The following is a 12,162-nucleotide window of genomic DNA, read 5'->3' on the forward strand; positions in this document are numbered from 1 at the left end:
TGTGTGTGTGTGTGTGTGTGTGTGTGTGTAAAATAGTAAAAATGAGCATAACATGAGCTAAAAGCTATAAAAAGAAACAAGTGTGCTGAAGGTTAAAAAACACACATTTTTCAATGACTTGAAGAGTTTTTCTTTATAAGAAATGGATAAAATGTAAACTAAGTTAATTTTTTTAAGAATGAAAGTTACAAACACCAAAAGTCAGAGCTGTAATGTCCTGAATGAGATGAATGTTTTGGCATGTTGAGTTTTAACAATGATGTAGTWAGACTGCATAACAACGTGACAAATACTCAGTCAACATACTGTGAGTTCCTCCTCATGACTTACCAGAAACCACTCACCAGTACTATTTTTTGATGTCTGTTTCTTGGCTTGTTTAATATTTCACAATCACAATTTGTAAAGTCCCTTATATGAAAAAAAGTTTGATTTTTGTCTTTATAATTTCTGTCAAATTATCTAGACAAGCTGTTAAAAACATGAAGCATAACCAATTAGAGCTGTGTGAAGAGTAATCAGAGCAGCTTTGACTATAACAAACAGGCTCTAATGATCATACAGAATTAAAGATTTGTACTCCCTTCTCAAACATGACTAAAAAAACGTGTTTGTGCAGTTAACGTAGTAAATGTTAGACTGCGATATTTATTTGGACAGAAAAAAACCAACATATTGATCCTTCAGTTTCATGGCTGTTTTTCGTTTGGTCCCAAAGTTCACCTGTTGGAGCACGGTGATCATGGTAACAACAAAGGGAACGAGACACCGTCCTCAGCTGTCAAATGTAATGTTTTTTCTTACAAAATAATTATTTATTTCATTTGGTGCACAAAGCTAAACAAAGAGAAATAGTTCAGATTTTTTTTCAACAACACAAACGAGCTCAAACTAAGTCATGGATGAATTCAGAGCAAATATTCTACAAGAATATCATTTCCTAGACAATAACACACATTTCTTTCTTACAGTGACTTGCAAAAGCTGATCAGAGCTTAAACTGGATCCACGCCGACCGAGTCACACATCTGTGCTGTGACTGTGGCAAACAGTGTAGGCTATATTTATGTGGTCGGTGACTGAACATATATGAGGCTCGGTGTGCTCAGAGAGGGTTAAAGCAGGGTCTATAAATACAAACCCACAATTGGAGGATCAAGGATGATGCCGGTGGTGCCATGGCAACAGGAGGAGGACAACATTAAGGAAAACAAATGACATTTGATCAAATAGCCTATACACAGCAATGAGTTGATGGGAGCAGCATCGAATCATTTTATAATTCCTTATAGAAATGCTGACTAATAATTTTCTGTTTATCATAAATAAGAAATGCAACTGAAGCACATATCTAAATCTGAATTCTTCATAAATGCACCTATATCTAAACAAAACAAATATGTCAAAAATATTTTTTCTTTATATTGAAAGTCAAAAGAAACAAAGTATATTTAGAATTACAAGCATAATCAAAATACTACACAAGTCATCACCTTAGCCAAGTTTTCTTGCGGTTACTTTTTATTTAAGTGATTATAGGCAGTTATTTGCAGCACAGCCTCGCGTGAGCTGATCCCTTTAATTACTGTTTAATTGATTTTTACCTTTTCCTGAGTCCATGGGATTCCGCTGCTGTGGAAGATGAATGTCACCCCGATCATCAGAGAGTAAAAGGAAGGCATTGTGGAGCGACTGCGGCTTCTGATGCTGTCGCTCCTTGTCCACATTCCTCAGACTCCTCAGAGGGAGCTTTCAGATCATGTGAAAGGCAGGAGGGAGGGCGCGAGACTCCCAGCACCACGTCACCGTAGCCTTCTATTATATGCTCTTTGATGTTGTTTGTTGGCTTATTTAGTTAGTTAGTTTCCTCAGCTTGAGCATACTAGTGCATGTGAAAAGACTCAATATGAAAAAATAAACATAAATAAAAGCGTCTGTCTGTGAACAAATTTTAAACACCCAACACAAAGTTAATGGTTTGCTCGGTTCAAGCTTTGGTTTTAAATTTACGTGTATAGACAGTTTTTAAAATAAAACTTATACTAATTTAAACGGTAAAAATTGATTTCTTTTGATCTATACCTTTATTTTGAAAGTCTACGCTTGTACGTCACGTATCACGTGATCTCAATCCGGAAGTTTTGATCAATCTTGCGCCTCATTGAAATAACTCGGTTACTACCAAAGCGTATTTGTTTATTATATTTATACATTTAGCGTTTTTTTTATACTGGTGCTTTTTTAAGGTCATGGATCAGGAAATGTGCAGCTTAAAAGCTGAACTGGAGGAGAAAGAGAAAGAGATTTCTGCTTTGAAGAAGAAACTGGCACAACTGGAAAAGAAGGTAAGTTCGTGAAACTGAGAGGTTTCTATGAGGTTTTTTTAAAACTTACATTTACAAGTTACAGTTCAGAACATTACGGAAAATACTTTGTTTCAAATTGACCTTTAATTGTTTTAGACACCACTTTCTTAATCTGTTTCGAGAGCTGAATGCTTCCTGACATGGAAGCTTAGGTACTTGTTTCAGATGAAATTAAAAAAGATTATCCTCGAATGATGCAGTTTGGCAAAGTTTATTCCAGTAGTTTTCCAAACAAAATTAAATTCTGAAATGCGGGTCCTCACTCAATGTAAACAAAGCACCTTTAGCTTCTTGCGTAGTTTGTTCAACAAATCTGAACATAAATTCGTACCAAAAACTTAAAATTGCTGAACTTCTTAATCTCAAATAGCTCTTCAAGAATTGTTGTTGACCTATTTTCCATCACTTTGTCTGTTTATGTCGATAAACACATGGTCGTTGACAAATTCTGCTTTCAAATTTATAATTAAGAGACCAATTGCTTTTATAAAACTCAAAAATGAGCAGTTTTTTTAGATACTGAACACGACAGTAGCAAAGTAATTTCATGTATTTCAAGCATAATCCATTGAGAAACATCTATGTCTGTTGTTATAACTGTTGCAGAGTCAACCCTGTTTGTCTGTAAAAATGCTATTCTAAAGTGTATATTAAGTACAATGTGCTGCATCTATAAAAGTCTTAATTCTCCAAGCAGATGTTTAGGACAGATGCTTGTTGTAGAATAATATCCTGATTTTGTGACATCAGGTTCACGGCTCAGAACTGAAGCTACATAACAACATAGTGCCACTCAGTCCGCTGACAGCTAAACCAGCGCTCAGCAATGAGGACATCATGCGCTACAGCAGGCAGCTCCTCCTGCCGGAGCTCGGTGTAAGAGGTACAGAACCACATTCAGTGCAGTAAACATTCTGTCGGGTGAATTTTGCTTGTGACAGCTGCTGGGATCTTGGTTCTTCACAGGTCAGCTGAATTTATCCAAATCATCGGTGTTGATTGTGGGCTGTGGTGGACTAGGCTGCCCCCTGGCCCAGTATCTGGCAGCAGCAGGCATTGGTAGGCAAACAAATCATAGCCTTCAGTACCAATCATGTCACTGCCCTGTTTTGATTGCCGTTGCCATAATATAAATGATATATTTTTTCAAGGATCAACTTTCTCTGACTTTAAAATTGTCCCAGTCAGCATAATTCCGCAAACCAGGCAACAAACTTATACCAACCTCAGGTGTTGAGTTGAGTCTGAAATGTTTTGATGATAGACTGAGAAGGTGCTTTAAGCTACACTTACTTAGAATGTAATATAGTGCTAGGTTCACAGGTTATTTTTGAAATGTATTGTTTGTTCTAAAGTTTTTGCGTTCATCTAAGCTAATACCCAGACAGAGTTTGACCATATTGACGTTTTTGAAAATGTACCCCGCAGGGCGCCTCGGCCTGTTGGACTACGACGAAGTGGAGCTCAGTAATCTGCACAGGCAGGTTCTTCATGGGGAGGAAAACCAGGGCCAGGCCAAGGCTTTATCTGCTGCTGGTTCCATTAAAAGGTACAGATTCATCATGTTCATGCTTATTTTCTCAAGTGAAACTCAATTATTTTAAAAAGTATGATAAACGAAACACTTTGTTCTGTGTTAATACAAGCAACATCCAAACAACAACAACAACAACAACAAAAAACAAACAAACTACAAAACAAAACAAAATATATATATATATAATACTGTTAAATCAGAAAATTTACTTTTGATACTTAAGTACAGTAAATGGTAGATAGTGGTGATATCTGTAGGGTGGGCTTATATATATATAATACTGTATATAGAACAGTGAAGTTTAGTGTTTTGGTATTATAGGAGATCATTGGTGCCCTTTTTAAATCCTTCCTTTCACTCTCTGGTTATTTTATAATGTTTGTCAGCTCTTTACAGTCTCACCACAGGTTATATTTGGGTTTAAATTTCTCCTCAGTGTACAAATATTGAGCAAATATGTTTTTTTTAGAGGCAGATGTTTTAGGACTTTTCCATCAAACAGTGGGCCTTCTGTGAGCTGCAGACCTGCTGCAGAGCTGCAGCCACACGAGGGCATCATTTCTTCAACTAACTAAATATTTGTGTCATGTTTTGATACAGTCTTAATTCACATCTATTATAATAATAAAAATTGATTGGGAGTTTAGGATATGTTGTGTATTTTTAAAATGATCATTTGTTTTCAGGGTTTTCAGTGGTAAAAACATTTTGGTTTGTTGTTGATTTTAACCAAAGTGTCTGCATGGATTTTGTTTGTGTTTCAAGGAAGCTGAAAAACACAAGTTCTCTGAATCATGCTCTTGTTTCTGCAAAGAAGATGACCTTAAATAAGAAACTTATTTTCATGTCTGTTTGCAGGCTAAATTCTACTGTAGAGTGTACTCCTTACCATCTGCAGCTCACGCCTGAAAATGCCTTGCAGCTCGTTCAGCAGTATCCTCTGGCTGTGGCTTTTATCTGCCTGAAAATCTCTCATAACTACATTGTTTATATAATATATATTTTATAGCTTCTGCATAAGAAGAATTTTCAGTAAGATTTTATAATTAMACTTAGCACAAAAGTAAAGTTTCTGTTTGGTAGATTATTTCTTTGTTGTRACAACGCTTCTTGGCAAYACATCTTATRTTGTTGAAAAGCCTGTTAATTTCCCTTTTAAATGGCACCACATTTGTAAGGAACATGCATTTGTTGGGTGAGCAGTAGAGCTTTGTGTGTTGTGCACATGAAACCATGCCTGGTAGAATATTTATTGCCAAGCTTTGTTACAACACAGAAATAATCAAAGAAACACAAATTTCCTTACTTTTTGTGCTAAGTATATTTGCTAATAGGGGTGTAACAATACATTGATCCACGTTGATACATAATTGAAATGATTAATGATTCAATTACAGCAACGAAAAACAAAAAAACATCAATCTTTTGTCATCTGATGCCCAAAGTGGATCAATATCATATACCCATCTAACACTTGATTGTGTTAGATTGATATGATATTGCATCATATCGATTACAGACTTGTAAACTGAACTGAACTGAAATCGTATCATGACAGACTTTGTGATATYGAGAAACATAGCATCCTACCAAATCAATATAATATTGTATTGTGATAAAGCTGGTGATGTGAACGCCATTTTCTAATATAAAMGTTTACAAGGACTCCTTGACTTCTCTGACCTCATGTATGACATCGTGGCCGATTGCTCAGACAACGTCCCCACTCGTTACCTGGTAAATGACGCCTGCGTGCTCAGTGGCAAGCCTCTTGTGTCGGCTAGTGCCTTACGAATGGAGGGGCAGGTAAGATGGAAATTATTCCTTTCTTCATTTTTTTATACATCCTCTTTAAATTTTCAGTGTTATTTGTGTATTTCGGGACAGTTGACAGTGTATAACTACAAAGGAGGCCCCTGCTACCGATGTCTATACCCGGTTCCCCCACCCCCAGAGACTGTAACCAACTGTTCTGATGGAGGGGTGTTAGGAGTGGGTGAGTTGTGTCTCCATACTTTCACAGGCTCATTACATTTGTCTGTGAAAATACTATTTTTGTAACATTTTCCCTCTTTTATTTAAGTTCCAGGTATAATGGGCTGCTTCCAAGCGTTAGAGGTTCTGAAAATTGCCTCGGGGCAAAGCTGTATCCTTTTTTTTTTTTCCATTCCTCAGTCCAGTTTGTTGAAACCTTCTTTGCCATTTTGTTTCTTTGTTTTCATTTTTTTTTTGCCTAGTCATTGTGATACATCATCTATAAAATGCTGAAATAGACTTTATTGTAACAAACTTTTGTGCTTGTGTGATAAGACAAACAGAAACATTGTCTGCATTTTTCCGAACTCTGCTATTTATTTTCTATTGTTTTCTGGAACTGCTGGGGCTTCTTTGTTCTGTCACTACTAATCAGACTCACAGATTCTCAGACTTTTCTTATCCAGTTCTTTGTGTTGCATTGCGATACACACGCTAACACCTGGTCGCGATGCGTCTCTCGGGGAAACTTTGCACCGTTCTTCCCCACCAAGACTCCTGACTGAACAAATAAGAAAACCTGTTTGGCARTTCTCTGAATCCTTTTCACCACCTTTCCCTTGACGGGCCGTCCCAGCGTCCTGCGGTCAGCAGCTGCTGATGTTTGACGCTCAGGATCTCAGGTTCAGGTGCATCAAGCTGCGGCCCAAACAGGCCGGCTGYGCGGTGTGTGGAGAAAACCCCAGCGTGACCCGGCTTATAGACTACGAGGCTTTCTGTGGGTCTGCTGCCACAGATAAGGTTGGTGGGAAAAAAAGGAAGCTCATAATTAGTMATTTTCACGCAGATATKGCAAAACGTAGTTTTTAAAGAGCACTTCTGTTCCMTTTTCAGTGTCGAAAGCTGAATCTCCTGTCCAACGATCAGAGGATCACGGTCCAGGTACAGCACAGTGAGATCTACACGTCTGAACAGACGGTCGTTGCGTGACTCCTTGTATTTAGTGGCGTAMATTCGACGATTACTCACAATTTTCTTGAGTTTTTAGGTGCATTCATAAACTGATTACATCTCAGAGTCGACCCAGCCTCAAATGGGAAATGAGCTAAAATGCGCCTGCAGATTTTCTATGAGAAAGAATAACATGTTCCGTTTGGCACCGAGAACAGTGCTGGTGGGATTGCATCTGTTTATGTTTCTGCAGAATCGGCGTTTTAAACCTGCTGAGTCATTAGGCGTAGAGATGTGGATCGTGATTGATCGAGGGGAGCAGGCGTTATTGTGCGAGGGGGCTCCACTTAGAAACAGTTTTACTTCCTGTGATTTAAAAGAAAAACTGTCCAAACTATTCACGTTATTTTTAAATTAATTTCAATAACAATTTTGGTTTCCTTGTTTGTCTAAAGATATAAATCAACATTTTTAACCCAAAAATACAATAGCTCTCGTTTAACAAAGCTAGTGTGGGAGCATTATTTAATGTTTTTTTTTTTTTTTTTTGTAATTCCAGGAATATAAATCGATCGTGGACAACTCATTGCCACATATTTTATTGGATGTGCGCCCTCTTGTGGAAGTGGAGATATGCCACCTACCCTTCTCTCTCAGTATCCTTTTTTTGCACAATAGTACCCATTGTGTTGTAAAAAAACTATTCTGTTTCCTATTTCTGTGTAATTACTCTCCTTATATTGCTGCCAGATATCCCCCTCTCTAGTTTAGAGGATAGAAAGAGCGAAGATATCCACTTACTCCAGGAGAAAATCAGCCAGCTGAAACAGCAGATGGCAGGTGACAGCCAGCCAGCAGGTACAACACTGTTTATGATCTGTGTCTGTTGTTAGAAACAAACAGCCATGTTGAGTCACTTGTACATATTCATAGTYCTCTGTGTGAACTCATGCTGCAGGAACAGAGGCTCAGTTTGGTCCGGYTCTAATGGGGTTGCTAGGTGACCCCTTTTTCCTTTTTCCAAAGCAAGTACTGAGTAGTTGGTTTAGAGAAATCAATATTCAAAATGTTGTTTTGGTGCTGCTAATTTTAGCTTTGTGGTGTTTCTTAAGACTCGGTTTATTAAGCAGGTTCTGGTCTTTTGCAGCGACTTAAAAAAACCTCCTTTAAAACATATTAAACCTCAATAGCTGTCACCAGTTCTTGTTTCTCTGTGGTTTCTTCCAGTTTACGTGCTCTGCAAGCAAGGTAATGACTCTCAGAAGGCGGTGCAGGTTCTGGAGAGGATGAGCGGCTCAGAAGTAGACAGCATCGCACCGAAAGACATCTGCGGAGGCCTCGTGGCTTGGGCAACGAAAATAGATCCAACATTTCCACAGTACTGAGTTTCAATTTACTTTCTGCCAATAAATTTCTCAGAGACTTTCAACTTGTTAGTTTTTTTTAATTATTATTTTATGTCCACACTGAACATTTCACTTGAACTGTTTTTAATGTCATGACTGAATTTCACCATCTCATTTGAAGAAAGKGTAAGTTCCTAAAATTTTTTTGTTTTGTAATCTGCTGTCAGTTGGCAGCTGGGTAACACAGAGGCATAGAAAGTGCAAGATCAGGTCTTTCATATGTTAATCATTAGTTGTGTGGAATGGATCTCCTGTATGGCAGAATATGTAGCATTTAATCAAACTTAGATTTTCTTAATTTTTATAGAATAAAATGGATGAAAACAAAATATTTTTGTCATCGCAGTCATTGTACAAAGCAACAAGATTAGGTTTGTATGAAATAGATGAAGATGTATGAAGTCCTAAGTAATCATGGGCGATAAATGCAGAGTGGTTAGGGGAGTCGTCCTGTAACTGTTGGGTTGCTGGTTCAATCCCATGTTAAATCCGTCTCAGTCGTTATGTTCCTGGGCAAGACACTTCACCTGCCATGCTGCTGGTGGTGGTCAGAGKGTCCGRTGATGCCAATGCATGGCAGCCTCACCTCTTGTCACTCACGCTCAGGGTAGCTGTGGCTACAATGTAGCTTACCACCATCAGTGTATGAATGGGTAAGCGTCTTTAGTGTCGGAAAAGCACTATACAAGTTTGATGTATTATGATTATTAATATTTAAAAAATAAAATAAAAGCAGCTATAAAGCATATAAAAAAGTTAGGGTGACCATTTTAATATTCAAAGATTTTGTGTAACATTTCCAAAATGTGTATTTTTCATAGCAAGAATATTCTTATGATTATCTATAAATGTAGTGTACATATTCTTTGGGGAACATAGARATGTTTAAAATATCTTTGTACATAGTTGTAAGTCAATTGTTGCTCATTATTATTCTAGTTACAGATGTTTGAGAAAGAAAGGTGTTTAACGTCTGACATGTTGATTTTACTGCGGAAACGATAGTTTTGACTAGGAAGATACTTGCTTAAACTTAACTATTATATGATATACAGCGGGTAAAATAAGTATTGAACACGTCACCATTTTTCTCAGTAAATATATTACCAGAGGTGCTAATGACATGAAATTTTCACCAGATGTCGGAACAACCCAAATGATCCATACATACAAAGAAATCAAACCATAAATGTCCAGAAATGAAGTTATTTGTAATAATGTGGAATGGCACAGGGAAAAAGTATTGAACACACTTACTGAAATTTATCTAATACTTTGTACAAAAGCCTTTGTTGTCAATGACAGCTTCAAGATGCCTCCTGTATGGAGAAACTAGTGGCATGCATTGCTCAGGTGTGATTTTGGCCCATTCTTCCACACAAACAGTCTTCAAATCTTGAAGGTTTCGTGGACCTCTTCTATGAACTCTGATCTTTAGTTCTTTCCATAGATTTTCTGTTGGATTCAGGTCAGGTGATTGGCTGGGCCATTCCAGCAGCTTTAGTTTCTTTCTCTGAAACCAACTGAGAGTTTCCTTGGCTTTGTGTTTGGCCTCATTGTCTTGCTGAAATGTCCAGCCATGTTTCATCTTCATCATCCTGGTAGATGGAAGCAGATTTTTATCAAGAATGTCTCTGTACATTTTTCCACTCATCCTTCCTTCAATTATTTGAAGTTTGCCAGTACCATATGCTGAAAAACAGCCCCACACCATGATGTTCCCACCTCCAAACTTCACTGTTGGTATGGTGTTTTTGGGCTGATGTGCAGTGCCATTTGACCTCCAAACATGATGTGTATTCTGGCATCCAAACAGTTCAATGTTGGTCTCATCTGACCAGACTATATTCTCCCAGTATTACACAAGCTTGTTTAAATGTTGTGCAGCAAACTTTAAAGGAGCTTCAACATGCTGTTTCTTCAGCAGTGGAGTCTTGTGTGGTGAGCGTGCATACAGGCCATGGTGGTTCAGTGCATTACTTATTGTTTTCTTTGAAACAATCGTACCTGCTAATTCCAGGTCTTTCTGAAGCTCTCCACAAGTGGTCCTTGGCTCTTGGACAACTCTTCTGATAATTCTTTTCACTCCTCTGTCAGAAATCTTGTGAGGAGCACCTGGTCGTGGTCGGTTTATGGTGAAATAATGTTCTTTCCACTTCTGAATTATGGCCCCAACAGTGCTCACTGGRACCTTCAGAAGTTTAGACATTCTTCTGTAACCGATGCCATCATTATGCTTTGCAACAATAAGGTTGTGAAGGTCGTGAGAGAGCTCTTTACTTTTACCCATCATCAGATGGTTCTTGTGTGATACCTGGCCATCATTTGGGACTGAACCAGCTGATATTAACTTGCACTGACAAGGGGCAGGCTTGCTTTCTAATTACTGAGAGAGTTCAGCTGGTGTCTTGGCTTTCCATGCCTTTTTACCCTCCCTTTCTTCATGTGTTCAATACTTTTTCCCTGTGBCATTCCACATTATTACAAATAACTTAATTTCTGGACATTTATGGTTTGATTTCTTTGTATGTATGGATCACTTGGGTTGTTACCRACATCTGGTGAAAATTTCATGTCATTAGCACCTCTAGAGAAAAATGGTGACGTGTTCAATACTTATTTTACCCGCTGTACTGGCTTGCCATAATTAATGCAATTCCTACAGTTCTCTTTTGACCAATTAAGAGTTGTGCAGTAGAAACATGTTTCCCAGAACTAACCTTGATTGTTTGCGTAGTTCTGCAAGGGTTAAAGCAAGTAACATAATCAGAAAACTTACTTTTTTACTCAATTTTTTAATATAAAGGGGAAATAATTCGCTTTGTTGGGGGCAAATAGAATTCCTATCCCTGGCTGAACTCGTGCACAGTTTGAAAAACCAACCCGTTCTAAACCGATCCGGGTCATGTTGATTTTTTTTTCTTTCCCCTGGCGCGGCCAAGTTGATAYAACGGAAAGAGAAAGCGCATGCGCACTAGCGTGAGCACCCAGTCCCCCCGCCCCCTTCTCATGGACTGTAGTTCAAGTTTTCCTCCGCACAGACGGAAAGTCACTTCTTCGGAGGCCGTAAAGACTCCAAACCCCAGCGAGGACCGCTTCCCTCTCGCTTTTCCCTCCTCCTCCGTCAAACTGGGGGGGAGTAGTCACAGCTGGAAGGATAAGAAGATGCGCATGAATTTACAAACTGGAATAAAAAGATAAGGGGAATTAAACGGAGCTGCACGTTTGTCTGAGTACACAGGCTCAGCTGGTGTTTGTCAGATGTTGCGAACSACGCTGCGCCGTTTTTTTTTCCCGCGTGTGACTTCCCAGGCAAAAGTTTAACAAGAAGAAAAAAGAACCGCAGAAGAGCAAACTTCAGGCTTCCTTCATTTGATGGAGCTGAAAAGTTTCATCTTCACTTGCCCGACGATGGGAAGAGAAGCGCCTTTCGCTGGGAGTGGAGGTAAAGTATCGCTCCAGAAGCGGGGGGGTTCGTGTCGAACGTTCCGGGCTCTGAAACCGGACTTTAACCGGAGAGGGTTCGGGCTGCAACAAAGAGAGCCCTCAGAAAGTGCTATTTCACAGCTTGTATAACTTGTTTTGGTGGCATTCTCCCCACTCGAGTCCTGCCAGAAAGCCAATCGAAAGTGGGAGGGGTGCAGATGTTCAAACGCCTTGGTTCCAGATGTTTGTGAAATTTGAATTGGTTCAATGAGCCGCTCTGTGAACTCCTGACCGACTTTAAGGCTCAAAACATTCAYGAATGCCATTAGAACAGCTTCACAAAGGGTTCATGGAAATAATATAGGTTAATTAACTTTAAATCCAAGGAAAGGCCCATTTGGTGCATTTACAAACTAATAGTAACAAACGATCAGTTTCAGAAGTTTTGCTTCTTGTTTTAAGAATGTCTCTAAAGCAAGAAACAAATCAGGATATATATATA

At 38.7% G+C, this 12,162-nt stretch overlaps 3 protein-coding genes across 3 annotated transcripts in view; 2 read left to right on the plus strand and 1 right to left on the minus strand.

Annotated features, from left to right (window-relative positions):
- The window catches only part of qpct (glutaminyl-peptide cyclotransferase), a 7,455-nt gene extending 5,693 nt beyond the window's left edge, over window positions 1-1,762 (minus strand). The window contains exon 1 of the mRNA XM_014010713.1: window positions 1,605-1,762. Within this exon, the coding sequence (XP_013866167.1) occupies window positions 1,605-1,727 (123 nt within the window). The 5' untranslated portion in view covers window positions 1,728-1,762. The remainder of the gene's footprint in view (window positions 1-1,604) is intronic.
- A 382-nt stretch (window positions 1,763-2,144) lies between these two features.
- On the plus strand, window positions 2,145-8,257 carry mocs3 (molybdenum cofactor synthesis 3). Its single transcript, XM_014010726.1, has 13 exons — window positions 2,145-2,345; window positions 3,117-3,249; window positions 3,333-3,425; window positions 3,795-3,915; window positions 4,762-4,836; window positions 5,592-5,709; window positions 5,791-5,899; window positions 5,987-6,049; window positions 6,515-6,678; window positions 6,772-6,819; window positions 7,388-7,484; window positions 7,579-7,686; window positions 8,056-8,257. Exons 1-13 carry the CDS (start codon window positions 2,250-2,252, stop codon window positions 8,211-8,213), a joined length of 1,383 nt encoding a protein of 460 aa, XP_013866180.1. The 5' UTR covers window positions 2,145-2,249; the 3' UTR covers window positions 8,214-8,257.
- Window positions 8,258-11,241: 2,984 nt separating this feature from the next.
- Window positions 11,242-12,162, plus strand: part of prkd3 (protein kinase D3) — a 44,470-nt gene continuing 43,549 nt past the window's right edge. Inside the window, exon 1 of the mRNA XM_014010738.1 lies at window positions 11,242-11,679. The gene's annotated coding sequence lies outside the window, so the exon portion shown is untranslated. The remainder of the gene's footprint in view (window positions 11,680-12,162) is intronic.

This window comes from Austrofundulus limnaeus, unplaced genomic scaffold (assembly GCF_001266775.1).
Source record: "Austrofundulus limnaeus strain Quisiro unplaced genomic scaffold, Austrofundulus_limnaeus-1.0 Scaffold2, whole genome shotgun sequence".
NCBI classification, from domain to species: Eukaryota; Metazoa; Chordata; class Actinopteri; order Cyprinodontiformes; family Rivulidae; genus Austrofundulus; species Austrofundulus limnaeus.